The sequence below is a fragment of the Ascaphus truei genome, unplaced genomic scaffold (genome assembly GCF_040206685.1).
Source record: "Ascaphus truei isolate aAscTru1 unplaced genomic scaffold, aAscTru1.hap1 HAP1_SCAFFOLD_1736, whole genome shotgun sequence".
In the NCBI taxonomy this organism is placed as follows: Eukaryota; Metazoa; Chordata; class Amphibia; order Anura; family Ascaphidae; genus Ascaphus; species Ascaphus truei.
This window is the reverse complement of record NW_027454632.1, coordinates 17501-45000: the sequence shown is the minus strand read 5'-3', so window position 1 is coordinate 45000 and position 27500 is coordinate 17501. Positions and strand designations below refer to the sequence as shown.

Here is a 27500-nt window from a genome sequence, read left to right as displayed (position 1 = left end):
ACCATCTCCCCTCAGTGCCACCGTATCCTGCCACCATCACCCCTCAGTGCCACCGTATCCTGCCACCATCTCCCCTCAGTGCCACCGTATCCTGCCACCATCTCCCCTCAGTGCCCCCGTATCCTGCCACCATCACCCCTCAGTGCCACCGTATCCTGCCACCATCTCCCCTCAGTGCCACCGTATCCTGCCACCATCTCCCCTCAGTGCCACCGTATCCTGCCACCATCATCCCTCAGTGCCACCGTATCCTGCCACCATCTCCCCTCAGTGCCACCGTATCCTGCCACCATCACCCCTCAGTGCCACCGTATCCTGCCACCATCTCCCCTCAGTGCCACCGTATCCTGCCACCATCACCCCTCAGTGCCACCGTATCCTGCCACCATCTCCCCTCAGTGCCACCGTATCCTGCCACCATCATCCCTCAGTGCCACCGTATCCTGCCACCATCTCCCCTCAGTGCCACCGTATCCTGCCACCATCTCCCCTCAGTGCCACCGTATCCTGCCACCATCACCCCTCAGTGCCACAGTATCCTGCCACCATCACCCCTCAGTGCCACCGTATCCTGCCACCATCTCCCCTCAGTGCCACTGTATCCTGCCACCATCTCCCCTCAGTGCCACCGTATCCTGCCACCATTTCCCCTCAGTGCCACCGTATCCTGCCACCATCACCCCTCAGTGCCACCGTATCCTGCCACCATCACCCCTCAGTGCCATCGTATCCTGCCACCATCACCCCTCAGTGCCACATTATCCTGCCACCATCCCCCCTCAGTGCCACCGTATCCTGCCACCATCTCCCCTCAGTGCCACCGTATCCTGCCACCATCACCCCTCAGTGCCATCGTATCCTGCCACCATCACCCCTCAGTGCCACATTATCCTGCCACCATCCCCCCTCAGTGCCACCGTATCCTCAGTGAGGGGGCCATCTCCCCTCAGTGCCACCGTATCCTGCCACCATCTCCCCTCAGTGCCACCGTATCCTGCCACCATCACCCCTCAGTGCCACCGTATCCTGCCACCATCTCCCCTCAGTGCCACCGTATCCTGCCACCATCTCCCCTCAGTGCCACATTATCCTGCCACCATCCCCCCTCAGTGCCACCTTATCCTGCCACCATCACCCCTCAGTGCCACATTATCCCTGCCACCATCACCCCTCAGTGACACCTTATCCTGCCACCATCTCTTAGTGTCGGCGGGATGTATAAGGGGGAGTGTCGGCGGGATGTATAAGGGGGGAGTGTCGGCGGGATGTATAAGGGGGAGTGTCGGCGGGATGTATAAAGGGGGGAGTGTCGGCGGGATGTATAAGGGGGGGAGTCGGCGGGATGTATAAGGGGGGGAGTGTCGGCGGGATGTATAAGGGGGAGTGTCGGCGGGATGTATAAAGGGGGGAGTGTCGGCGGGATGTATAAGGGGGGGAGTCGGCGGGATGTATAAAGGGGGGAGTGTCGGCGGGATGTATAAGGGGGGGAGTCGGCGGGATGTATAAGGGGGGGAGTGTCGGCGGGATGTATAAGGGGGAGTGTCGGCGGGATGTATAAGGGGGGGAGTTGGCGGGATGTATAAGGGGGGGAGTGTCGGCGGGATGTATAAGGGGGGGAGTTGGCGGGATGTATAAGGGGGAGTGTCGGCGGGATGTATAAGGGGGAGTGTCGGCGGGATGTATAAGGGGGAGTGTCGGCGGGATGTATAAAGGGGGGGAGTGTCGGCGGGATGTATAAGGGGGAGTGTCGGCGGGATGTATAAGGGGGGGAGTGTCGGCGGGATGTATAAGGGGGGGAGTGTCGGCGGGATGTATAAGGGGGAGTGTCGGCGGGATGTATAAGGGGGGGAGTGTCGGCGGGATGTATAAGGGGGAGTGTCGGCGGGATGTATAAGGGGGGAGTGTCGGCGGGATGTATAAGGGGGAGAGTGTCGGCGGGATGTATAAGGGGGAGAGTGTCGGCGGGATGTATAAGGGGGGAGTGTCGGCGGGATGTATAAGGGGGGAGTGTCGGCGGGATGTATAAGGGGGGAGTGTCGGCGGGATGTATAAGGGGGGGAGTGTCGGCGGGATGTATAAGGGGGGAGTGTCGGCGGGATGTATAAGGGGGGAGTGTCGGCGGGATGTATAAGGGGGAGTGTCGGCGGGATGTATAAGGGGGGAGTGTCGGCGGGATGTATAAGGGGGGGAGTGTCGGCGGGATGTATAAGGGGGGAGTGTCGGCGGGATGTATAAGGGGGGAGTGTCGGGGGGGTGTATAAGGGGGGAGTGTCGGCGGGATGTATAAGGGGGGGAGTGTCGGCGGGATGTATAAGGGGGGAGTGTCGGCGGGATGTATAAGGGGGGAGTGTCGGCGGGATGTATAAGGGGGGAGTGTCGGCGGGATGTATAAGGGGGGAGTGTCGGCGGGATGTATAAGGGGGGAGTGTCGGCGGGATGTATAAGGGGGGGAGTGTCGGCGGGATGTATAAGGGGGGAGTGTCGGCGGGATGTATAAGGGGGGAGTGTCGGGGGGGTGTATAAGGGGGGAGTGTCGGCGGGATGTATAAGGGGGAGTGTCGGCGGGATGTATAAGGGGGGGAGTGTCGGCGGGATGTATAAGGGGGGGAGTGTCGGCGGGATGTATAAGGGGGAAGTGTCGGCGGGATGTATAAGGGGGGGAGTGTCGGCGGGATGTATAAGGGGGGAGTGTCGGCGGGATGTATAAGGGGGGGAGTGTCGGCGGGATGTATAAGGGGGGGAGTGTCGGCGGGATGTATAAGGGGGGGAGTGTCGGCGGGATGTATAAGGGGGGGAGTGTCGGCGGGATGTATAAGGGGGAGTGTCGGCGGGATGTATAAGGGGGAGTGTCGGCGGGATGTATAAGGGGGGGAGTGTTGGCAGGATGTATAAGGGGGGAGTGTCGGCGGGATGTATAAGGGGGGAGTGTCGGCGGGATGTATAAGGGGGAGTGTCGGCGGGATGTATAAGGGGGGAGTGTCGGCGGGATGTATAAGGGGGAGTGTCGGCGGGATGTATAAGGGGGGAGTGTCGGCGGGATGTATAAGGGGGAGAGTGTCGGCGGGATGTATAAGGGGGAGTGTCGGCGGGATGTATAAGGGGGAGTGTCGGCGGGATGTATAAGGGGGGGAGTGTCGGCGGGATGTATAAGGGGGGAGTGTCGGCGGGATGTATAAGGGGGGAGTGTCGGCGGGATGTATAAGGGGGGAGTGTCGGCGGGATGTATAAGGGGGGAGTGTCGGCGGGATGTATAAGGGGGGAGTGTCGGCGGGATGTATAAGGGGGGAGTGTCGGCGGGATGTATAAGGGGGAGTGTCGGCGGGATGTATAAGGGGGCGGAGTCGGCGGGATGTATAAGGGGGAGTGTCGGCGGGATGTATAAGGGGGGGAGAGTCGGCGGGATGTATAAGGGGGGAGTGTCGGCGGGATGTATAAGGGGGGGAGTGTCGGCGGGATGTATAAGGGGGAGTGTCGGCGGGATGTATAAGGGGGGGAGTCGGCGGGATGTATAAGGGGGGAGTGTCGGCGGGATGTATAAAGGGGGGAGTGTCGGCGGATGTATAAGGGGGAGTGTCGGCGGGATGTATAAGGGGGAGTGTCGGCGGGATGTATAAGGAGGGAGTGTCGGCGGGATGTATAAGGGGGGGAGTGTCGGCGGGATGTATAAGGGGGGGAGTCGGCGGGATGTATAAGGGGGGAGTGTCGGCGGGATGTATAAGGGGGAGTGTCGGCGGGATGTATAGGGGGGAGTGTTGGCGGGATGTATAAGGGGGGAGTGTCGGCGGGATGTATAAGGGGGGGAGTGTTGGCGGGATGTATAAGGGGGAGTGTCGGCGGGATGTATAAGGGGGGAGTGTCGGCGGGATGTATAAGGGGGGGAGTCGGCGGGATGTATAAGGGGGAGTGTCGGCGGGATGTATAAGGGGGGGAGTGTTGGCGGGATGTATAAGGGGGGAGTGTCGGCGGGATGTATAAGGGGGAGTGTCGGCGGGATGTATAAGGGGGAGTGTCGGCGGGATGTATAAGGGGAGTGTTGGCGGGATGTATAAGGGGGGAGTGTCGGCGGGATGTATAAGGGGGGGAGTCGGCGGGATGTATAAGGGGGGGAGAGTCGGCGGGATGTATAAGGGGGAGAGTGTCGGCGGGATGTATAAGGGGGAGTGTCGGCGGGATGTATAAGGGGGGAGTGTCGGCGGGATGTATAAGGGGGAGTGTCGGCGGGATGTATAAGGGGGAGTGTCGGCGGGATGTATAATGGGGGAGTGTCGGCTGGATGTATAAAGGGGAGTGTCGGCGGGATGTATAAGGGGGAGTGTCGGCGGGATGTATAAAGGGGGGAGTGTCGGCGGGATGTATAAGGGGGAGTGTCGGCGGGATGTATAAAGGGGGGAGTGTCGGCGGGATGTATAAGGGGGGAGTGTCGGCTGGATGTATAAAGGGGGGAGTGTCGCGGGATGTATAAGGGGGAGTGTCGGCGGGATGTATAAGGGGGAGAGTGTCGGCGGGATGTATAAGGGGGGGAGAGTCGGCGGGATGTATAAGGGGGGAGTGTCGGCTGGATGTATAAAGGGGGGAGTGTCGGCGGGATGTATAAGGGGGAGTGTCGGCGGGATGTATAAGGGGGAGAGTGTCGGCGGGATGTATAAGGGGGGGAGAGTCGGCGGGATGTATAAGGGGGGGAGAGTCGGCGGGATGTATAAGGGGGGGAGTGTCGGCGGGATGTATAAGGGGGAGTGTCGGCGGGATGTATAAGGGGGGGAGTGTCGGCGGGATGTATAAGGGGGGGAGTGTCGGCGGGATGTATAAGGGGGGGAGAGTCGGCGGGATGTATAAGGGGGGGAGTGTCGGCGGGATGTATAAGGGGGGAGTGTCGGCGGGATGTATAAGGGGGGGAGTGTCGGCGGGATGTATAAGGGGGAGTGTCGGCGGGATGTATAAGGGGGGGAGTGTCGGCGGGATGTATAAGGGGGGGAGTGTCGGCGGGATGTATAAGGGGGGAGTGTCGGCGGGATGTATAAAGGGGGGAGTGTCGGCGGGATGTATAAGGGGGGGAGTGTCGGCGGGATGTATAAGGGGGGGAGTGTCGGCGGGATGTATAAGGGGGGAGTGTCGGCTGGATGTATAAAGGGGGGAGTGTCGGCGGGATGTATAAGGGGGAGTGTCGGCGGGATGTATAAGGGGGGGAGAGTCGGCGGGATGTATAAGGGGGAGTGTCGGCGGGATGTATAAGGGGGAGTGTCGGCGGGATGTATAAGGGGGGGAGTGTCGGCGGGATGTATAAGGGGGGAGTGTCGGCTGGATGTATAAAGGGGGGAGTGTCGGCGGGATGTATAAGGGGGAGTGTCGGCGGGATGTATAAGGGGGGAGTGTCGGCGGGATGTATAAGGGGGGAGTGTCGGCGGGATGTATAAGGGGGGAGTGTCGGCGGGATGTATAAGGGGGAGTGTCGGCGGGATGTATAAGGGGGGAGTGTCGGCGGGATGTATAAGGGGGGAGTGTCGGCGGGATGTATAAGGGGGGGAGAGTCGGCGGGATGTATAAGGGGGGGAGAGTCGGCGGGATGTATAAGGGGGGGAGTGTCGGCGGGATGTATAAGGGGGGGGAGTCGGCGGGATGTATAAGGGGGGAGTGTCGGCGGGATGTATAAGGGGGGAGTGTCGGCGGGATGTATAAGGGGGGAGTGTCGGCGGGATGTATAAGGGGGGGAGTATCGGCGGGATGTATAAGGGGGGGAGAGTCGGCGGGATGTATAAGGGGGGGAGAGTCGGCGGGATGTATAAGGGGGGGAGTGTCGGCGGGATGTATAAGGGGGGAGTGTCGGCGGGATGTATAAGGGGGGAGTGTCGGCGGGATGTATAAGGGGGGGAGTGTCGGCGGGATGTATAAGGGGGAGTGTCGGCGGGATGTATAAGGGGGAGTGTCGGCGGGATGTATAAGGGGGGGAGAGTCGGCGGGATGTATAAGGGGGGGAGTGTCGGCGGGATGTATAAGGGGGGTAGAGTCGGCGGGATGTATAAGGGGGAGTGTCGGCGGGATGTATAAGGGGGGAGTGTCGGCGGGATGTATAAGGGGGGGAGTGTCGGCGGGATGTATAAGGGGGGAGTGTCGGCTGGATGTATAAAGGGGGGGAGTGTCGGCGGGATGTATAAGGGGGAGTGTCGGCGGGATGTATAAGGGGGAGAGTGTCGGCGGGATGTATAAGGGGGGGAGAGTCGGCGGGATGTATAAGGGGGGGAGAGTCGGCGGGATGTATAAGGGGGGGAGTGTCGGCGGGATGTATAAGGGGGAGTGTCGGCGGGATGTATAAGGGGGGGAGTGTCGGCGGGATGTATAAGGGGGGGAGAGTCGGCGGGATGTATAAGGGGGGAGTGTCGGCGGGATGTATAAGGGGGGGAGTGTCGGCGGGATGTATAAGGGGGGGAGTGTCGGCGGGATGTATAAGGGGGAGTGTCGGCGGGATGTATAAGGGGGGGAGTGTCGGCGGGATGTATAAGGGGGGGAGTGTCGGCGGGATGTATAAGGGGGGAGTGTCGGCGGGATGTATAAAGGGGGGAGTGTCGGCGGGATGTATAAGGGGGGGAGTGTCGGCGGGATGTATAAGGGGGGGAGTGTCGGCGGGATGTATAAGGGGGGAGTGTCGGCTGGATGTATAAAGGGGGAGTGTCGGCGGGATGTATAAGGGGGAGTGTCGGCGGGATGTATAAGGGGGGGAGAGTCGGCGGGATGTATAAGGGGGAGTGTCGGCGGGATGTATAAGGGGGAGTGTCGGCGGGATGTATAAGGGGGGGAGTGTCGGCGGGATGTATAAGGGGGGAGTGTCGGCTGGATGTATAAAGGGGGGAGTGTCGGCGGGATGTATAAGGGGGAGTGTCGGCGGGATGTATAAGGGGGGAGTGTCGGCGGGATGTATAAGGGGGGAGTGTCGGCGGGATGTATAAGGGGGGAGTGTCGGCGGGATGTATAAGGGGGAGTGTCGGCGGGATGTATAAGGGGGGAGTGTCGGCGGGATGTATAAGGGGGGAGTGTCGGCGGGATGTATAAGGGGGGGAGTGTCGGCGGGATGTATAAGGGGGGAGAGTCGGCGGGATGTATAAGGGGGGGAGTGTCGGCGGGATGTATAAGGGGGGGAGTCGGCGGGATGTATAAGGGGGGAGTGTCGGCGGGATGTATAAGGGGGAGTGTCGGCGGGATGTATAAGGGGGGAGTGTCGGCGGGATGTATAAGGGGGGGAGTATCGGCGGGATGTATAAGGGGGGGAGAGTCGGCGGGATGTATAAGGGAGGAGAGTCGGCGGGATGTATAAGGGGGGGAGTGTCGGCGGGATGTATAAGAGGGGAGTGTCGGCGGGATGTATAAGGGGGGAGTGTCGGCGGGATGTATAAGGGGGGGAGTGTCGGCGGGATGTATAAGGGGGAGTGTCGGCGGGATGTATAAGGGGGAGTGTCGGCGGGATGTATAAGGGGGGGAGAGTCGGCGGGATGTATAAGGGGGGGAGTGTCGGCGGGATGTATAAGGGGGGTAGAGTCGGCGGGATGTATAAGGGGGAGTGTCGGCGGGATGTATAAGGGGGGAGTGTCGGCGGGATGTATAAGGGGGGGAGTGTCGGCGGGATGTATAAGGGGGGGAGTGTCGGCGGGATGTATAAGGGGGAGTGTCGGCGGGATGTATAAGGGGGGGGAGAGTCGGCGGGATGTATAAGGGGGGGAGTGTCGGCGGGATGTATAAGGGGGAGTGTCGGCGGGATGTATAAGGGGGGGAGAGTCGGCGGGATGTATAAGGGGGGGAGTGTCGGCGGGATGTATAAGGGGGAGTGTCGGCTGGATGTATAAAGGGGGGAGTGTCGGCGGGATGTATAAGGGGGAGTGACGGCGGGATGTATAAGGGGGGAGTGTCGGCGGGATGTATAAGGGGGGGAGTGTCGGCGGGATGTATAAGGGGGGAGTGTCGGCGGGATGTATAAGGGGGAGTGTCGGCGGGATGTATAAGGGGGAGTGTCGGCGGGATGTATAAGGGGGGGAGTGTCGGCGGGATGTATAAGGGGGAGTGTCGGCGGGATGTATAAGGGGGGGAGTGTCGGCGGGATGTATAAGGGGGGAGTGTCGGCGGGATGTATAAGGGGGGAGTGTCGGCGGGATGTATAAGGGGGGAGTGTCGGCGGGATGTATAAGGGGGGAGTGTCGGCGGGATGTATAAGGGGGGGAGTGTCGGCGGGATGTATAAGGGGGGGAGTGTCGGCGGGATGTATAAGGGGGAGTGTCGGCGGGATGTATAAGGGGGAGTGTCGGCGGGATGTATAAGGGGGGGAGTGTCGGCGGGATGTATAAGGGGGGGAGTGTCGGCGGGATGTATAAGGGGGAGTGTCGGCGGGATGTATAAGGGGGGGAGTGTCGGCGGGATGTATAAGGGGGGGAGTGTTGGCGGGATGTATAAGGGGGGAGTGTCGGCGGGATGTATAAGGGGGAGTGTCGGCGGGATGTATAAGGGGGAGTGTCGGCGGGATGTATAAGGGGGGGAGTGTCGGCGGGATGTATAAGGGGGAGTGTCGGCGGGATGTATAAGGGGGGGAGTGTCGGCGGGATGTATAAGGGGGAGTGTCGGCGGGATGTATAAGGGGGGAGTGTCGGGGGGATGTATAAGGGGGGAGTGTCGGCGGGATGTATAAGGGGGGAGTGTCGGCGGGATGTATAAGGGGGGGAGTGTCGGCGGGATGTATAAGGGGGGGAGTGTCGGCGGGATGTATAAGGGGGAGTGTCGGCGGGATGTATAAGGGGGAGTGTCGGCGGGATGTATAAGGGGGGAGTGTCGGCGGGATGTATAAGGGGGGGAGTTGGCGGGATGTATAAGGGGGGGAGTCGCGGGATGTATAAGGGGGGAGTGTCGGCGGGATGTATAAGGAGGGGAGTGTCGGCGGGATGTATAAGGGGGAGTGACGGCGGGATGTATAAGGGGGGGAGTCGGCGGGATGTATAAGGGGGGGAGTGTCGGCGGGATGTATAAGGGGGGGAGTTGGCGGGATGTATAAGGGGGGGAGTGTCGGCGGGATGTATAAGGGGGGGAGTGTCGGCGGGATGTATAAGGGGGGAGTGTCGGCGGGATGTATAAGGGGGGGAGTTGGCGGGATGTATAAGGGGGGGAGTGTCGGCGGGATGTATAAGGGGGGGAGTGTCGGCGGGATGTATAAGGGGGGAGTGTCGGCGGGATGTATAAGGGGGAGTGTCGGCGGGATGTATAAGGGGGAGTGTCGGCGGGATGTATAAGGGGGGGAGTCGGCGGGATGTATAAGGGGGGGAGTGTCGGCGGGATGTATAAGGGGGGGAGTCGGCGGGATGTATAAGGGGGGAGTGTCGGCGGGATGTATAAGGGGAGAGTGTCGGCGGGATGTATTAGGGGGAGTGTCGGCGGGATGTATAAGGGGGGGAGTGTCGGCGGGATGTATAAGGGGGGGAGTGTCGGCGGGATGTATAAGGGGGGGAGTGTCTGCGGGATGTATAAGGGGGAGTGTCGGCGGGATGTATAAGGGGGGGAGTGTCGGCAGGATGTATAAGGGGGGGAGTGTCGGCGGGATGTATAAGGGGGGAGTGTCGGCGGGATGTATAAGGGGGGGAGTGTCGGCGGGATGTATAAGGGGGGGAGTGTCGGCGGGATGTATAAGGGGGAGTGTCGGCGGGATGTATAAGGGGGAGTGTCGGCGGGATGTATAAGGGGGGGAGTGTCGGCGGGATGTATAAGCGGGAGTGTCGGCAGGATGTATAAGGGGGGGAGTGTCGGCGGGATGTATAAGGGGGGAGTGTCGGCGGGATGTATAAGGGGGGAGTGTCGGCGGGATGTATAAGGGGGGAGTGTCGGCGGGATGTATAAGGGGGGAGTGTCGGCGGGATGTATAAGGGGGAGTGTCGGCGGGATGTATAAGGGGGGGAGTGTCGGCGGGATGTATAAGGGGGGAGTGTCGGCGGGATGTATAAGGGGGAGTGTCGGCGGGATGTATAAGGAGGGGGAGTGTCGGCGGGATGTATAAGGGGGGAGTGTCGGCGGGATGTATAAGGGGGAGTGTCGGCGGGATGTATAAGGAGGGAGTGTCGGCGGGATGTATAAGGGGGGAGTGTCGGCGGGATGTATAAGGGGGGGAGTGTCGGCGGGATGTATAAGGGGGAGTGTCGGCGGGATGTATAAGGGGGGAGTGTCGGCGGGATGTATAAGGGGGGAGTGTCGGCGGGATGTATAAGGGGGAGTGTCGGCGGGATGTATAAGGGGGGTAGAGTCGGCGGGATGTATAAGGGGGAGTGTCGGCGGGATGTATAAGGGGGGAGTGTCGGCGGGATGTATAAGGGGGGAGTGTCGGCGGGATGTATAAGGGGGGAGTGTCGGCGGGATGTATAAGCGGGAGTGTCGGCGGGATGTATAAGGGGGGGAGAGTCGGCGGGATGTATAAGGGGGGGAGTGTCGGCGGGATGTATAAGGGGGAGTGTCGGCGGGATGTATAAGGGGGGGAGTGTCGGCGGGATGTATAAGGGGGGGAGTGTCGGCGGGATGTATAAGGGGGAGTGTCGGCTGGATGTATAAAGGGGGGAGTGTCGGCGGGATGTATAAGGGGGAGTGACGGCGGGATGTATAAGGGGGGAGTGTCGGCGGGATGTATAAGGGGGGAGTGTCGGCGGGATGTATAAGGGGGGGAGAGTCGGCGGGATGTATAAGGGGGGGAGTGTCGGCGGGATGTATAAGGGGGAGTGTCGGCTGGATGTATAAAGGGGGGAGTGTCGGCGGGATGTATAAGGGGGAGTGACGGCGGGATGTATAAGGGGGGAGTGTCGGGGGGATGTATAAGGGGGGGAGTGTCGGCGGGATGTATAAGGGGGGAGTGTCGGCGGGATGTATAAGGGGGAGTGTCGGCGGGATGTATAAGGGGGAGTGTCGGCGGGATGTATAAGGGGGGGAGTGTCGGCGGGATGTATAAGGGGGAGTGTCGGCGGGATGTATAAGGGGGGGAGTGTCGGCGGGATGTATAAGGGGGGAGTGTCGGCGGGATGTATAAGGGGGGAGTGTCGGCGGGATGTATAAGGGGGGAGTGTCGGCGGGATGTATAAGGGGGGAGTGTCGGCGGGATGTATAAGGGGGGAGTGTCGGCGGGATGTATAAGGGGGGGAGTGTCGGCGGGATGTATAAGGGGGGGAGTGTCGGCGGGATGTATAAGGGGGAGTGTCGTCGGGATGTATAAGGGGGAGTGTCGGCGGGATGTATAAGGGGGGGAGTGTCGGCGGGATGTATAAGGGGGGGAGTGTCGGCGGGATGTATAAGGGGGAGTGTCGGCGGGATGTATAAGGGGGGGAGTGTCGGCGGGATGTATAAGGGGGGGAGTGTTGGCGGGATGTATAAGGGGGGAGTGTCGGCGGGATGTATAAGGGGGAGTGTCGGCGGGATGTATAAGGGGGAGTGTCGGCGGGATGTATAAGGGGGGAGTGTCGGCGGGATGTATAAGGGGGAGTGTCGGCGGGATGTATAAGGGGGGGAGTGTCGGCGGGATGTATAAGGGGGAGTGTCGGCGGGATGTATAAGGGGGGAGTGTCGGGGGGATGTATAAGGGGGGAGTGTCGGCGGGATGTATAAGGTGGGGAGTGTCGGCGGGATGTATAAGGGGGGGAGTGTCGGCGGGATGTATAAGGGGGAGTGTCGGCGGGATGTATAAGGGGGAGTGTCGGCGGGATGTATAAGGGGGGAGTGTCGGCGGGATGTATAAGGGGGGGAGTGTCGGCGGGATGTATAAGGGGGGGAGTTGGCGGGATGTATAAGGGGGGGAGTCGCGGGATGTATAAGGGGGGAGTGTCGGCGGGATGTATAAGGAGGGGGAGTGTCGGCGGGATGTATAAGGGGGAGTGACGGCGGGATGTATAAGGGGGGGAGTCGGCGGGATGTATAAGGGGGGGAGTGTCGGCGGGATGTATAAGGGGGGGAGTCGGCGGGATGTATAAGGGGGGAGTGTCGGCGGGATGTATAAGGGGAGAGTGTCGGCGGGATGTATAAGGGGGAGTGTCGGCGGGATGTATAAGGGGGGGAGTGTCGGCGGGATGTATAAGGGGGGGAGTGTCGGCGGGATGTATAAGGGGGGGAGTGTCTGCGGGATGTATAAGGGGGAGTGTCGGCGGGATGTATAAGGGGGGGAGTGTCGGCGGGATGTATAAGGGGGGGAGTGTCGGCGGGATGTATAAGGGGGGAGTGTCGGCGGGATGTATAAGGGGGGGAGTGTCGGCGGGATGTATAAGGGGGGGAGTGTCGGCGGGATGTATAAGGGGGAGTGTCGGCGGGATGTATAAGGGGGAGTGTCGGCGGGATGTATAAGGGGGGGAGTGTCGGCGGGATGTATAAGCGGGAGTGTCGGCAGGATGTATAAGGGGGGGAGTGTCGGCGGGATGTATAAGGGGGGAGTGTCGGCGGGATGTATAAGGGGGGAGTGTCGGCGGGATGTATAAGGGGGGAGTGTCGGCGGGATGTATAAGGGGGGAGTGTCGGCGGGATGTATAAGGGGGAGTGTCGGCGGGATGTATAAGGGGGGGAGTGTCGGCGGGATGTATAAGGGGGGAGTGTCGGCGGGATGTATAAGGGGGAGTGTCGGCGGGATGTATAAGGAGGGGGAGTGTCGGCGGGATGTATAAGGGGGGAGTGTCGGCGGGATGTATAAGGGGGAGTGTCGGCGGGATGTATAAGGAGGGAGTGTCGGCGGGATGTATAAGGGGAAGTGTCGGCGGGATGTATAAGGGGGGGAGTGTCGGCGGGATGTATAAGGGGGAGTGTCGGCGGGATGTATAAGGGGGGAGTGTCGGCGGGATGTATAAGGGGGGAGTGTCGGCGGGATGTATAAGGGGGAGTGACGGCGGGATGTATAAGGGGGGAGTGTCGGGGGGATGTATAAGGGGGAGTGTCGGCGGGATGTATAAGGGGGGAGTGTCGGCGGGATGTATAAGGGGGGGAGTGTCGGCGGGATGTATAAGGGGGAGTGTCGGCGGGATGTATAAGGGGGGAGTGTCGGCGGGATGTATAAGGGGGAGTGTCGGCGGGATGTATAAGGGGGAGTGTCGGCGGGATGTATAAGGGGGGAGTGTCGGCGGGATGTATAAGGGGGGGAGTGTCGGCGGGATGTATAAGGGGGAGTGTCGGCGGGATTTATAAGGGGGGAGTGTCGGCGGGATGTATAAGGGGGAGTGTCGGCGGGATGTAAAGGGGGGGAGTGTCGGCGGGATGTATAAGGGGGGGAGTCGGCGGGATGTATAAGGGGGAGTGTCGGCGGGATGTATAAGGGGGGGAGTCGGCGGGATGTATAAGGGGGAGTGTCGGCGGGATGTATAAGGGGGGGAGTCGCGGGATGTATAAGGGGGGGAGTGTCGGCGGGATGTATAAGGGGGGGAGTGTCGGCGGGATGTATAAGGGGGAGTGTCGGCGGGATGTATAAGGGGGGAGTGTCGGCGGGATGTATAAGGGGGAGTGTCGGCGGGATGTATAAGGGGGGAGTGTCGGCGGGATGTATAAGGGGGGAGTGTCGGCGGGATGTATAAGGGTGGGAGTGTCGGCGGGATGTATAAGGGGGGAGTGTCGGCGGGATGTATAAGGGGGAGTGTCGGCGGGATGTATAAGGGGGAGTGTCGGCGGGATGTATAAGGGGGGGAGTGTCGGCGGGATGTATAAGGGGGAGTGTCGGCGGGATGTATAAGGGGGGGAGTCGCGGGATGTATAAGGGGGGGAGTGTCGGGGGGATGTATAAGGAGGGGGAGTGTCGGGGGGATGTATAAGGGGGAGTGTCGGCGGGATGTATAAGGGGGGGAGTCGCGGGATGTATAAGGAGGGGGAGTGTCGGGGGGATGTATAAGGGGGAGAGTCGCGGGATGTTTAAGGGGGGAGTCGCGGGATGTTTAAGGGGGGGAGTCGGCGGGATGTATAAGGGGGAGTGTCGGCGGGATGTATAAGGGGGAGTGTCGGCGGGATGTATAAGGGGGGGAGTGTCGGCGGGATGTATAAGGGGGGGAGTGTCTGCGGGATGTATAAGGGGGGGAGTGTCGGCGGGATGTATAAGGGGGGGAGTCGGCGGGATGTATAAGGGGGGGAGTGACGGCGGGATGTATAAGGGGGAGTGTCGGCGGGATGTATAAGGGGGGAGTGTCGGCGGGATGTATAAGGGGGGAGTGTCGGCGGGATGTATAAGGGGGGAGTGTCGGCGGGATGTATAAGGGGGAGTGTCGGCGGGATGTATAAGGGGGAGTGTCGGCGGGATGTATAAGGGGGGAGTGTCGGCGGGATGTATAAGGGGGAGTGTCGGCGGGATGTATAAGGGGGGAGTGTCGGCGGGATGTATAAGGGGGAGTGTCGGGGGGATGTATAAGGGGGGAGTGTCGGCGGGATGTATAAGGGGGGAGTGTCGGCGGGATGTATAAGGGGGGAGTGTCGGCTGGATGTATAAGGGGGGAGTTGGCGGGATGTATAAGGGGGGGAGTCGGCGGGATGTATAAGGGGGAGTGACGGCGGGATGTATAAGGGGGGAGTGTCGGCGGGATGTATAAGGGGGAGTGTCGGCGGGATGTATAAGGGGGGAGTGTCGGGGGGATGTATAAGGGGGAGTGTCGGCGGGATGTATAAGGGGGGAGTGTCGGCGGGATGTATAAGGGGGAGTGTCGGCGGGATGTATAAGGGGGGGAGTGTCGGCTGGATGTATAAGGGGGGGAGTTGGCGAGTTGGCGGGATGTATAAGGGGGGGAGTGTCGGCGGGATGTATAAGGGGGGGAGTGTCGGCGGGATGTATAAGGGGGGGAGTGTCGGCGGGATGTATAAGGGGGAGTGTCGGCGGGATGTATAAGGGGGAGTGTCGGCGGGATGTATAAGGGGGGGAGTGTCGGCGGGATGTATAAGGGGGAGTGTCGGCGGGATGTATAAGGGGGGAGTGTCGGCGGGATGTATAAGGGGGAGAGTGTCGGCGGGATGTATAAGGGGGGGAGTCGGCGGGATGTATAAGGGGGGAGTGTCGGCGGGATGTATAAGGGGGGGAGTGTCGGCGGGATGTATAAGGGGGGGAGTGTCGGCTGATGTATAAGGGGGGGGAGTTGGCGGGATGTATAAGGGGGGAGTCGCGGGATGTATAAGGAGGGGGAGTGTCGGCGGGATGTATAAGGGGGGAGTGTCGGCGGATGTATAAGGGGGGAGTGTCGGCGGGATGTATAAGGGGGGAGTGTCGGCGGGATGTATAAGGGGGGGAGTGTCGGCGGGATGTATAAGGGGGGGAGTGTCGGCGGGATGTAGGTTCGGTAAGGGGGAGTGTCGGCGGGATGTATAAGGGGGGGAGTGTCGGCGGGATGTATAAGGGGGGGGAGTGAGTCGGCGGGATGTATAAGGGGGGAGTGTCGGCGGGATGTATAAGGGGGGAGTGTCGGCGATGTATAAGGGGGAGTGTCGCGGGATGTATAAGGGGGGGAGTCGGCGGGATGTATAAGGGGGAGTGTCGGCGGGATGTATAAGGGGGGGAGTGTCGGCGGGATGTATAAGGGGGGAGTGTCGGCGGGATGTATAAGGGGGGGAGTGTCGGCGGGATGTATAAGGGGGGGAGTGTCGGCGGGATGTATAAGGGGGGGAGTGTCGGCGGGATGTATAAGGGGGGGAGTGTCGGCGGATGTATAAGGGGGGGAGTGTCGGCGGGATGTATAAGGGGGGAGAGTCGGCGGGATGTATAAGGGGGGAGTGTCGGCGGGATGTATAAGGGGGGGAGTGTCGGCGGGATGTATAAGGGGGGGAGTGTCGGCGGGGATGTATAAGGGGGGGAGTCGGCGGGATGTATAAGGGGGGGAGTGTCGGCGGGATGTATAAGGGGGGAGTGTCGGCGGATGTTATAAGGGGGAGTGTCGGCGGGATGTATAAGGGGGGAGTGTCGGCGGGATGTATAAGGGGGGGAGTGTCGGCGGATGTATAAGGGGGGAGTGTCGGCGGGATGTATAAGGGGGGAGTGTCGGCGGGATGTATAAGGGGGAGTGGCGCGGGATGTATAAGGGGGAGTGTCGGCGGGATGTATAAGGGGGAGTGTCGCGGATGTACAGGGGGGAGTGTCGCGGATGTATAAGGGGGGGAGTGTCGGCGGGATGTATAAGGGGGGGAGTGTTCGGCGGGATGTATAAGGGGGGGAGTGTCGGCGGGATGTATAAGGGGGGAGTGTCGGCGGGATGTATAAGGGGGGGAGTTGTCGGCGGGATGTAAAGGGGGGGAGTGTTCGGCGGGATGTATAAGGGGGGGAGTGTCGGCGGGATGTATAAGGGGGGGAGTGTCGGCGGGATGTATAAGGGGGAGAGTGTCGGCGGGATGTATAAGGGGGGGAGTGTCGGCGGGATGTATAAGGGGGGAGTGTCGGCGGGATGTAAAGGGGGGAGTGTTGGCGGGATGTATAAGGGGGGAGTGTCGGCGGGATGTATAAGGGGGGAGTGTCGGCGGGATGTATAAGGGGGGAGTGTCGGCGGGATGTATAAGGGGGGGAGTGTCGGCGGGATGTATAGGGGGAGTGTCGGCGGGATGTATAAGGGGGGGAGTCGGCGGGATGTATAAGGGGGGGAGTGTCGGCGGGATGTATAAGGGGGGAGTGTCGGCGGGATGTATAAGGGGGGGAGTCGGCGGGATGTATAAGGGGGGGAGTGTCGGCGGGATGTATAAGGGGGAGTGTCGGCGGGATGTATAAGGGGGGAGTGTCGGCGGGATGTATAAGGGGGAGTGTCGGCGGGATGTATAAGGGGGGAGTGTCGGCGGGATGTATAGGGGAGTGTCGGCGGGATGTATAAGGGGGGAGTGTCGGCGGGATGTATAAGGGGGGGAGTGTCGGCGGGATGTATAAGGGGGGGAGTGTCGGCGGAGGATGTATAAGGGGGGGAGTGTCGGCGGGATGTATAAGGGGGAAGTGTCGGCGGGATGTATAAGGGGGGAGTCGGCGGGATGTATAAGGGGGGGGAGTCGGCGGGATGTATAAGGGGGGAGTGTCGGCGGGATGTATAAGGGGGGAGTCGGCGGGATGTATAAGGGGGGAGTGACGGCGGGATGTATAAGGGGGGGAGTTGGCGGGATGTATAAGGGGGGGAGTCGCGGGATGTATAAGGGGGGGAGTCGGCGGGATGTATAAGGGGGGAGTGTCGGCGGGATGTATAAGGGGGGGAGTCGGCGGGATGTATAAGGGGGGAGTGTCGGGCGATGTATAAGGGGGGGGAGTCGCGGATGTATAAGGAGGGGAGTGTCGGGGGATGTTTAAGGGGGAGTGTCGCGGGATGTATAAGGGGGGGAGTCGGCGGGATGTATAAGGGGGGGAGTCGCGGGATGTTTAAGGGGGGGAGTCGCGGGATGTTTAAGGGGGGGCAGTGTCGGCGGGATGTAAAGGGGGGAGTGTCGGCGGGATGTAAAGGGGGGAGTGTCGGCGGGATGTAAAGGGGGGGAGGGTCGGCGGGATGTAAAGGGGGGGGAGTGTCGGCGGGATGTATAAGGGGGGAGTGGTCGGCGGGATGTATAAGGGGGGGAGTGTGGGCGGATGTATAAGGGGGGGAGTCGCGGGATGTTTATGGGGGGGAGTCGCGGGATGTTTAAGGGGGGGAGTTGCGGGATGTTTAAGGGGGGAGTTGTGGCATCCATAGGGGGAGTCGGTGAGCCAGTGAGATAAATATCGCTAATCCTATTCACTTGAATAATGGTGTCCCGCGGCTTAGCACCACTTAGCAAATCTGTCCCAAAGTGTCAGGCGGGTGAGGGACAGAAATACTGTTCCCGGTGAGTAAGAAATCCCGGCGCTTTGTGTCAGGAAGTGATGTGGGTGATACTCAGTCACACTGTGTGTGTCACAGGGGGGCCCTGCGTGTGGACGACGTGAAGCTGCAGACCCTCGGATGAGATCAGTGCTCTCAGGGCCCGGCTGGTTCTCTAACACCACCGCTGTGAGGAGAACAGCACGCAGGTAACGGGAGGGAGGGAGTGTACATAAACCCCCACTTACTCACATACGGGTCTCTGCCAGGGAGGGAGTGTACATAAACCCCCACTTACTCACATAGGCTCTCTGCCAGGGAGGGAGTGTACATAAACCCCCAACTTACGCACTAACGGGTCTCTGCCAGGGAGGGAGTGTACATAAACCCCCCACTTACTCACACACGGCTCTCTGCAGGGAGGGAGTGTACATAAACCCCCCACTTACTCACATACGGGTCTCTGCCAGGGAGGGAGAGTGTGCATAAACCCCCCACTTATCACTAAACGGGTCTCTGCCAGGAGGGGAGTGTGCATAAACCACCCCCACTTACTCACATACGGGTCTCTGCCAGGGAGGGAGTTTGCATAAACCCACCACTTACTACATAGGGTCTCTGCCAGGGAGGGAGTGTACATAAACCCCCTCGCCCCCACTTACTCACATACGGGTCTCTGCCAGGGAAGGGAGTGTACATAAACCCCCCACTTACTCACATACGGGTCTCTGCCAGGGAGGGAGTGTACATAAACCCCCCACTTACTCACATACGGTTTCTCTGCCAGGGAGGGAGTGTGCATAACCCCCCACTTACTCACATACAGGTCTCTGCCAGGAAGGGAGTGTGCATTAAACCCCCCTTCTACTTACTCACATTCGGGTCTCTGCCAGGGAGGGCGTGTGCATAAACCCCCCCCCCCCCCACTTACTCACAATACGAGTCTCTGCCAGGAGGGAGTGTACATAAACCCCCCCCACTTACTCACATAGGGTCTCTGCCAGGGAGGGAGTGTACATAAACCCCCCTCCCCCACTTACTCACATACGGGTCTCTGCAAGGGAGGGAGTGTACATAAACCCCCCCACTTACTCACATACGGGTCTCTTGCCTGGGAGGGAGTGTACATAACACCCCCTCCCTCACTTACTCACATACGGGTCTCTGCCTGGGAGGGAGTGTACATAAACCCCCCTCCCTCACTTACTCACATACGGGTCTCTGCAAGGAGGGAGATGTACATAAACCCCCCCACTTACTCACATACGGGTCTCTGCCTGGGAGGGAGTGTACATAAACCCCCCTCCCCCACTTACTCACATACGGGTCTCTGCCTGGGAGGGAGTGTACATAAACCCCCTCCCTCACTTACTCACATACGGGTCTCTGCCTGAGGAGGGAGTGTACATAAACCCCCCTCCCCCACTTACTCACATACCGGTCTCTGCCAGGGAGCGAGTGTACATAAACCCCCCCACTTACTCACATAGGGTCTCTGCCAGGGAGGGAGTGTACATAAACCCCCCCACTTACTCACATACAGGTCTCTGCCAGGGAGGGAGTGTACATAAACCCCCCACTTACTCACATACGGCTCTCTGCCAGGAGGGAGAGTGTGCATAAACCCCCCCACTTACTCACATACAGGTCTCTGCCAGGGAGGGAGTGTGCATAAACCCCCCCACTTACTCACATACGGGTCTCTGCCAGGGAGGGCGTGTGCATAAACCCCCCCACTTACTCACATACGGGTCTCTGCCAGGGAGGGAGTGTACATAAACCCCCCTCGCCCCACTTACTCACATACGGGTCTCTGCCAGGGAGGGAGTGTACATAAACCCCCCACTTACTCACATACGGGTCTCTGCCAGGGAGGGAGTGTACATAAACCCCCCCACTTACTCACATACAGGTCTCTGCCAGGGAGGGAGTGTGCATAAACCCCCCCACTTACTCACATACAGGTCTCTGCCAGGGAGGGAGTGTGCATAAATCCCCCTCCCACTTACTCACATACGGCTCTCTGCCAGGGAGGGAGTGTGCATAAACCCCCCACATCACCCCCCCCCCCCCCAACACACTCACATACAGGTCTCGGGGGAGCGTGTTATCAATAACACAAGTTGCTGTAAAATGGGAGACAGATACCGATATTAACACGGGCACGCCACTGACCCCACACGGCTACAGGGGGCCCGTGATCTGATGCTGTGTTGGCATGGTAGTGACGTGTAGTTAGCATGTGCTGTGGTGACATAGCAGTGACGTGTAGTTAGCATGTGCTGTGTAGACAAGGTGTGACGTGTAGTTAGCATGTGCTGTGTTAAAACGTGGTAGTTACATGTAATTGGAGTGCGCCGTGTTGGCAGTGACATGTACTTAGCGTGTGCTGAGACGCGTGTCTCTCCCTCAGTGCGTGCCGGAGGAGAGAGGCGGCTCCGTCCTGGGCAGGTACCGATGTGTGTGCCGGCCAGGGTATTACAGGACACCCCAGGAGGGTAACGTAACTCTGTGGTGTATATATGTGTGTATACACGTATGTGGGTGCGTGTGCGTGTGCGTGTGCCTGCATAGACCCCCTATGTATATAATTGTATGTGTATGTGCCCCTGTATGACCTGCAGGCGGGGACAGCTCACCCGCGTGGCTCTCCGCGTGCCAGCGCTGCAGTGAGGGCTGTGCCACGTGTGTGGACGGCTCGCCGTGCGTGGCACAGGAGGACTGGGGGCTCCGTGTCACCGTGCTGTCACTGCACGCCGGGGGCATGGCGGGCGTCTTCCTGAGCATGCTGGTGTCATACCACCACCGGGAGAGCAAGGTGAGTGGGCGCGCCACGTGCCACCAGGCCACGTGCCACCAGGCCACGTGCCACACCATTATATATATATTATGTTTGTAAACCAGACTTACATACAAAACCCCATCAATATAACCCAACTTACACCCCCCGCCTCCCCATACCGACCTCCACCTCCCCCATACTGACCCACAACTCCCTATACCGACCCCAGCCTCCCCATACTGACCCCCGCCTCCCCATACCGACCCCCACCTCCCCATACCGACCCCCGCCTCCCCATACCGACCTCCACCTCCCCCCATACTGACGCCCACCTCCCCATACCGACCCCCGCCTCCCCATACCGACCTCCACCTCCCCCATACTGACCCCCACCTCCCCATACCGACCCCCGCCTCCCCATACCGACCCCCACCTCCCCATACCGACCCCGCCTCCCCATACCGACCTCCACCTCCCCCCATACTGACGCCCACCTCCCCATACCGACCCCCGCCTCCCCATACCGACCTCCACCTCCCCATACCGACCCCCGCCTCCCCATACCGACCCCCGCCTCCCCATACCGACCTCCACCTCCCCCCATACTGACGCCCACCTCCCATACCGACCCCCCGCCTCCCCATACCGACCTCCACCTCCCCCATACTGACCCCCACCTCCCCATACCGACCCCCGCCTCCCCATACCGACCTCCCACCTCCCCCCATACTGACGCCCACCTCCCCATACCGACCCCCACCTCCCCATACCGACCCTCCACCTCCCCCCATACTGACCCCCACCTCCCCATACCGACCCCCCCCCCTCCCCATACTGACCCCCGCCTCCCTGATACCGACCTCCGCCTCCCCATACCGACCCCCGCCTCCCCATACTGACCCCCACCTCCCCATACCGACCTCCACCCTTCCCCCATACTGACCCCCGCCTCCCCATACCGACCCCCGCCTCCCAATACATCCCCCCATACCGACCTCCACCTCCCCCATACTGACCCCCACCTCCCCATACCGACCTCCACCTCCCCCATACTGACCCCCGCCTCCCGATACCGACCTCCGCCTCCCCATACCGACCCCCGCCTCCCCATACTGACCCCCACCTCCCCATACCGACCTCCACCTCCCCCATACTGACCCCCGCCTCCCCATACCGACCTCCACCTCCCCCCATACTGACCCCCGCCTCCCGATACCGACCTCCACCTCCCCCCATACTGACCCCCACCTCCCCATACCGACCTCCACCTCCCCCCATACTGACCCCCGCCTCCCCATACCGACCTCCTCCTCCCCCCATACTGACCCCCACCTCCCCATACCGACCCCCGCCTCCCCATACTGACCCCCGCCTCCCGATACCGACCTCCACCCCCCCATACTGACCCCCACCTCCCCATACCGACCCCCGCCTCCCCTTACTGACCCCCACCTCCCCATACCGACCCCCATCTCCCCATACGACCCCCGCCTCCCCATACCGACCCATACCGACCCCCGCCTCCCAATACATCCCCCCATACTGACCCCCACCTCCCCATACTGACCCTTCCTCCCCTCATACTGACTCCCACCTCCCCATACTGACCCCCACCTCCCCATACCGACCCCCGCCTCCCCATACTGACCCCACCTCCCCATACCGACCCCCATCTCCCCATACTGACCCCCCCACCTCCCCATCCTGACCCTTCCTCCCCCCACCTCCCCATACTAACTCCCCACCGCCCCATACTGACTCCCCACCTCCCAATACTGACCCCCCCCTTCCTCCCCATACTGACCCCCCCTTCCTCCCCATACTGACCCACCACCTCCCCATACTGACCCCCAGCTCCCCCGTGTCTCCCTCTGCAGAGGATTCGGGCCTCAGGGCTGCTTCTCCTGGAGACGATTCTCTTTGGGTCTCTGCTCCTATACTTCCCTGTGAGTATCTCAGACCCCCCACATGCACCCCTAATGTCACACGTGACCCCTATATAACACCCCATACACAACATCCCACATAACATTGCACTCCCTATATAACACCACCCCCACATAACAGCGCACCCCCTATATAACACCTATCCCCCACATAACACCTCTCCCCCTATATAACACCACCCCCACATAACATCGCACTCCCCACATAACACCCCTCCCCCTATATAACACCTCTCCCCCTATATAACACCACCCCCACATAACATCGCACTCCCCACATAACACCTATCCCCCACATAACACCTCTCCCCCTATATAACACCACCCCCACATAACATCGCACTCCCCACATAACACCCCTCCCCCTATATAACACCTCTCCCCCACATAAAATCGCACTCCCTATATAACACCACCCCCACATAACATTGCACTCCCTATATAACACCTCTCCCCCACATAACATCGCACTCCCCACATTACACCTCTCCCCCTATATAACACCTCTCCCCCACATAACATCGCACTCCCTATATAACACCTCTCCCCCTATATAACACCTCTCCCCCACATAACACCTCTCCCCCTATATAACACCTCTCCCCCTATATAACACCTCTCCCCCTATATAACACCTCTCCCCCTATATAACACCTCTCCCCCACAGGTTTTGATCATGTTCTTCAGGCCCAGTTTGTTTCGCTGCATCGCTCTGCGCTGGGTCCGGCTGCTCGGATTCTGCATTGTATACGGCACCATCGTACTGAAACTATACAGGTGAGCGCAGAGGGAGGGTATATACCCGCTGTCATTACTGTGTGCCAAATAGATCTATATACACAGTATATATATATATACACATATCATCTCCACTGGTGCTGTCTCTGCATCGCCGCTCTCCCGGATAGTAACATATCTCTGGTATTAATGTATGTGCAAGCACCACATACCTGTGTATAGTACCCGTGTGTTATAGTACGTATATACACCACGCCCTGTGTACAGTACCCGTGTGTTATATACGTATATACACCACGCCCTGTGTACAGTACCCGTGTGTTATATACGTATATACACCACGCCCTGTGTACAGTACCCGTGTGTTATATACGTATATACACCACGCCCTGTGTACAGTACCCGTGTGTTATATACGTATATACACCACGCCCTGTGTACAGTACCCGTGTGTTATATACGTATATACACCACGCCCTGTGTACAGTACCCGTGTGTTATATACGTATATACACCACGCCCTGTGTACAGTACCCGTGTGTTATATACGTATATACACCACGCCCTGTGTACAGTACCTGTGTGTTATATACGTATATACACCACGCCCTGTGTACAGTACCCGTGTGTTATATACGTATATACACCACGCCCTGTGTACAGTACCCGTGTGTTATATACGTATATACACCACGCCCTGTGTACAGTACCCGTGTGTTATATACGTATAATATACACCACGCCCTGTGTACAGTACCCGTGTGTTATATACGTATATACACCACGCCCTGTGTACAGTACCCGTGTGTTATATACGTATATACACCACGCCCTGTGTACAGTACCCGTGTGTTATATACGTATATACACCACGCCCTGTGTACAGTACCCGTGTGTTATATACGTATATACACCACGCCCTGTGTACAGTACCCGTGTGTTATATACGTATATACACCACGCCCTGTGTACAGTACCCGTGTGTTATATACGTATATACACCACGCCCTGTGTACAGTACCCGTGTGTTATATACGTATATACACCACGCCCTGTGTACAGTACCCGTGTGTTATATACGTATATACACCACGCCCTGTGTACAGTACCCGTGTGTTATATACGTATATACACCACGCCCTGTGTACAGTACCCGTGTGTTATATACGTATATACACCACGCCCTGTGTATAGTACCCGTGTGTTATATACGTATATACACATACCTGTGTACAGTACCCGTGTGTTATATACGTATATACACCACGCCCTGTGTACAGTACCCGTGTGTTATATACGTATATACACCACGCCCTGTGTACAGTACCCGTGTGTTATATACGTATATACACATACCTGTGTACAGTACCTCCGGGGCTAGCTACCCGTGTGTTATATATTTATATACACATACTATATCACACACCCATTGTATATATACCCATATCCCTTTATAGTGTCCTGTCTGTCTATGTCCACATACATACATACATACACATACATACATACACATACACACACATACACACACACACACACACATACATACATACACACACACACACACACACACACACACACACACACACACACACACACACACACACACACACACACACACACACACACACACACACACACACACACACACATCCCTTGAGTGTGTGTGTATTTTTTCTTTTCTAATCCCTGTTTTAGCCGTAGACTCCTGTATATATCAGTATCGCTGACCTGTGTATATCAGTATCGCTGACCTGTGTATATCAGTATCGCTGACCTGTATATATCAGTATCGCTGACCTGTGTATATCAGTATCGCTGACCTGTGTATATCAGTATCGCTGACCTGTGTATATCAGTATCGCTGACCTGTGTATATCGGTATCGCTGACCTGTGTATATCGGTATCGCTGACCTGTGTATATCGGTATCGCTGACCTGTGTATATCAGTATCGCTGACCTGTGTATATCAGTATCGCTGAGCTGTGTATATCGGTATCGCTGACCTGTGTATATCGGTATCGCTGACCTGTGTATATCGGTATCGCTGACCTGTGTATATCGGTATCGCTGACCTGTGTATATCGGTATCGCTGACCTGTGTATATCGGTATCGCTGACCTGTGTATATCGGTATCGCTGACCTGTGTATATCGGTATCGCTGACCTGTGTATATCGGTATCGCTGACCTGTGTATATCGGTATCGCTGACCTGCGTATATCGGTATCGCTGACCTGTGTATATCGGTATCGCTGACCTGTGTATATCGGTATCGCTGACCTGTGTATATCGGTATCGCTGACCTGTGTATATCAGTATCGCTGACCTGTGTATATCGGTATCGCTGACCTGTGTATATCAGTATCGCTGACCTGTGTATATCGGTATCGCTGACCTGCGTATATCAGTATCGCTGACCTGTGTATATCGGTATCGCTGACCTGTGTATATCAGTATCGCTGACCTGTGTATATCAGTATCGCTGACCTGTGTATATCAGTATCGCTGAGCTGTGTATATCAGTATCGCTGACCTGTGTATATCGGTATCGCTGACCTGTGTATATCGGTATCGCTGACCTGTGTATATCGGTATCGCTGACCTGTGTATATCGGTATCGCTGACCTGCGTATATCGGTATCGCTGACCTGCGTATATCGGTATCGCTGACCTGCGTATATCGGTATCGCTGACCTGCGTATATCGGTATCGCTGACCTGCGTATATCGGTATCGCTGACCTGTGTATATCAGTATCGCTGACCTGCGTATATCAGTATCGCTGACCTGCATATATCAGTATCGCTGACCTGCGTATATCAGTATCGCTGACCTGTATATATCAGTATCGCTGACCTGTGTATATCAGTATCGCTGACCTGTGTATATCAGTATCGCTGACCTGTGTATATCAGTATCGCTGACCTGTGTATATCAGTATCGCTGACCTGTGTATATCAGTATCGCTGACCTGCGTATATCGGTATCGCTGACCTGCGTATATCGGTATCGCTGACCTGCGTATATCGGTATCGCTGACCTGCGTATATCGGTATCGCTGACCTGCGTATATCGGTATCGCTGACCTGCGTATATCGGTATCGCTGACCTGCGTATATCGGTATCGCTGAGCTGCGTATATCGGTATCGCTGACCTGTGTATATCGGTATCGCTGACCTGTGTATATCGGTATCGCTGACCTGTGTATATCGGTATCGCTGACCTGTGTATATCGGTATCGCTGACCTGTGTATATCGGTATCGCTGACCTGTGTATATCGGTATCGCTGACCTGTGTATATCGGTATCGCTGACCTGTGTATATCGGTATCGCTGACCTGTGTATATCGGTATCGCTGACCTGTGTATATCGGTATCGCTGACCTGTGTATATCGGTATCGCTGACCTGTGTATATCGGTATCGCTGACCTGTGTATATCGGTATCGCTGACCTGTGTATATCGGTATCGCTGACCTGTGTATATCGGTATCGCTGACCTGTGTATATCGGTATCGCTGACCTGTGTATATCGGTATCGCTGACCTGTGTATATCGGTATCGCTGACCTGTGTATATCGGTATCGCTGACCTGTGTATATCGGTATCGCTGACCTGTGTATATCAGTATCGCTGACCTGTGTATATCGGTATCGCTGACCTGTGTATATCGGTATCGCTGACCTGTGTATATCGGTATCGCTGACCTGTGTATATCGGTATCGCTGACCTGTGTATATCGGTATCGCTGACCTGTGTATATCGGTATCGCTGACCTGTGTATATCGGTATCGCTGACCTGTGTATATCGGTATCGCTGACCTGTGTATATCGGTATCGCTGACCTGTGTATATCGGTATCGCTGACCTGCGTATATCGGTATCGCTGACCTGTGTATATCGGTATCGCTGACCTGTGTATATCGGTATCGCTGACCTGTGTATATCGGTATCGCTGACCTGTGTATATGAGTATCGCTGACCTGTGTATATCAGTATCGCTGACCTGTGTATATCAGTATCGCTGACCTGTGTATATCAGTATCGCTGACCTGTGTATATCGGTATCGCTGACCTGTGTATATTGGTATCGCTGACCTGTGTATATCAGTATCGCTGACCTGTGTATATCAGTATCGCTGACCTGTGTATATCAGTATTGCTGACCTGTGTATATCAGTATCGCTGACCTGTGTATATCGGTATCGCTGACCTGTGTATATCAGTATCGCTGAGCTGTGTATATCGGTATCGCTGACCTGTGTATATCAGTATCGCTGACCTGTGTATATCAGTA

At 58.3% G+C, this 27500-nt stretch overlaps 1 protein-coding gene across 1 annotated transcript in view; it reads left to right on the top strand.

The window, feature by feature from the left end:
• Window positions 1-27500, top strand: part of LOC142476783 (metabotropic glycine receptor-like) — a 45751-nt gene that overhangs the window by 8596 nt on the left and 9655 nt on the right. Inside the window, 7 exon segments of the mRNA XM_075581950.1 lie at window positions 17835-17887; window positions 17890-17913; window positions 17916-17944; window positions 20149-20233; window positions 20360-20553; window positions 22395-22463; window positions 23131-23240. Of these exon segments, the coding sequence (XP_075438065.1) occupies window positions 17835-17887; window positions 17890-17913; window positions 17916-17944; window positions 20149-20233; window positions 20360-20553; window positions 22395-22463; window positions 23131-23240 (564 nt within the window).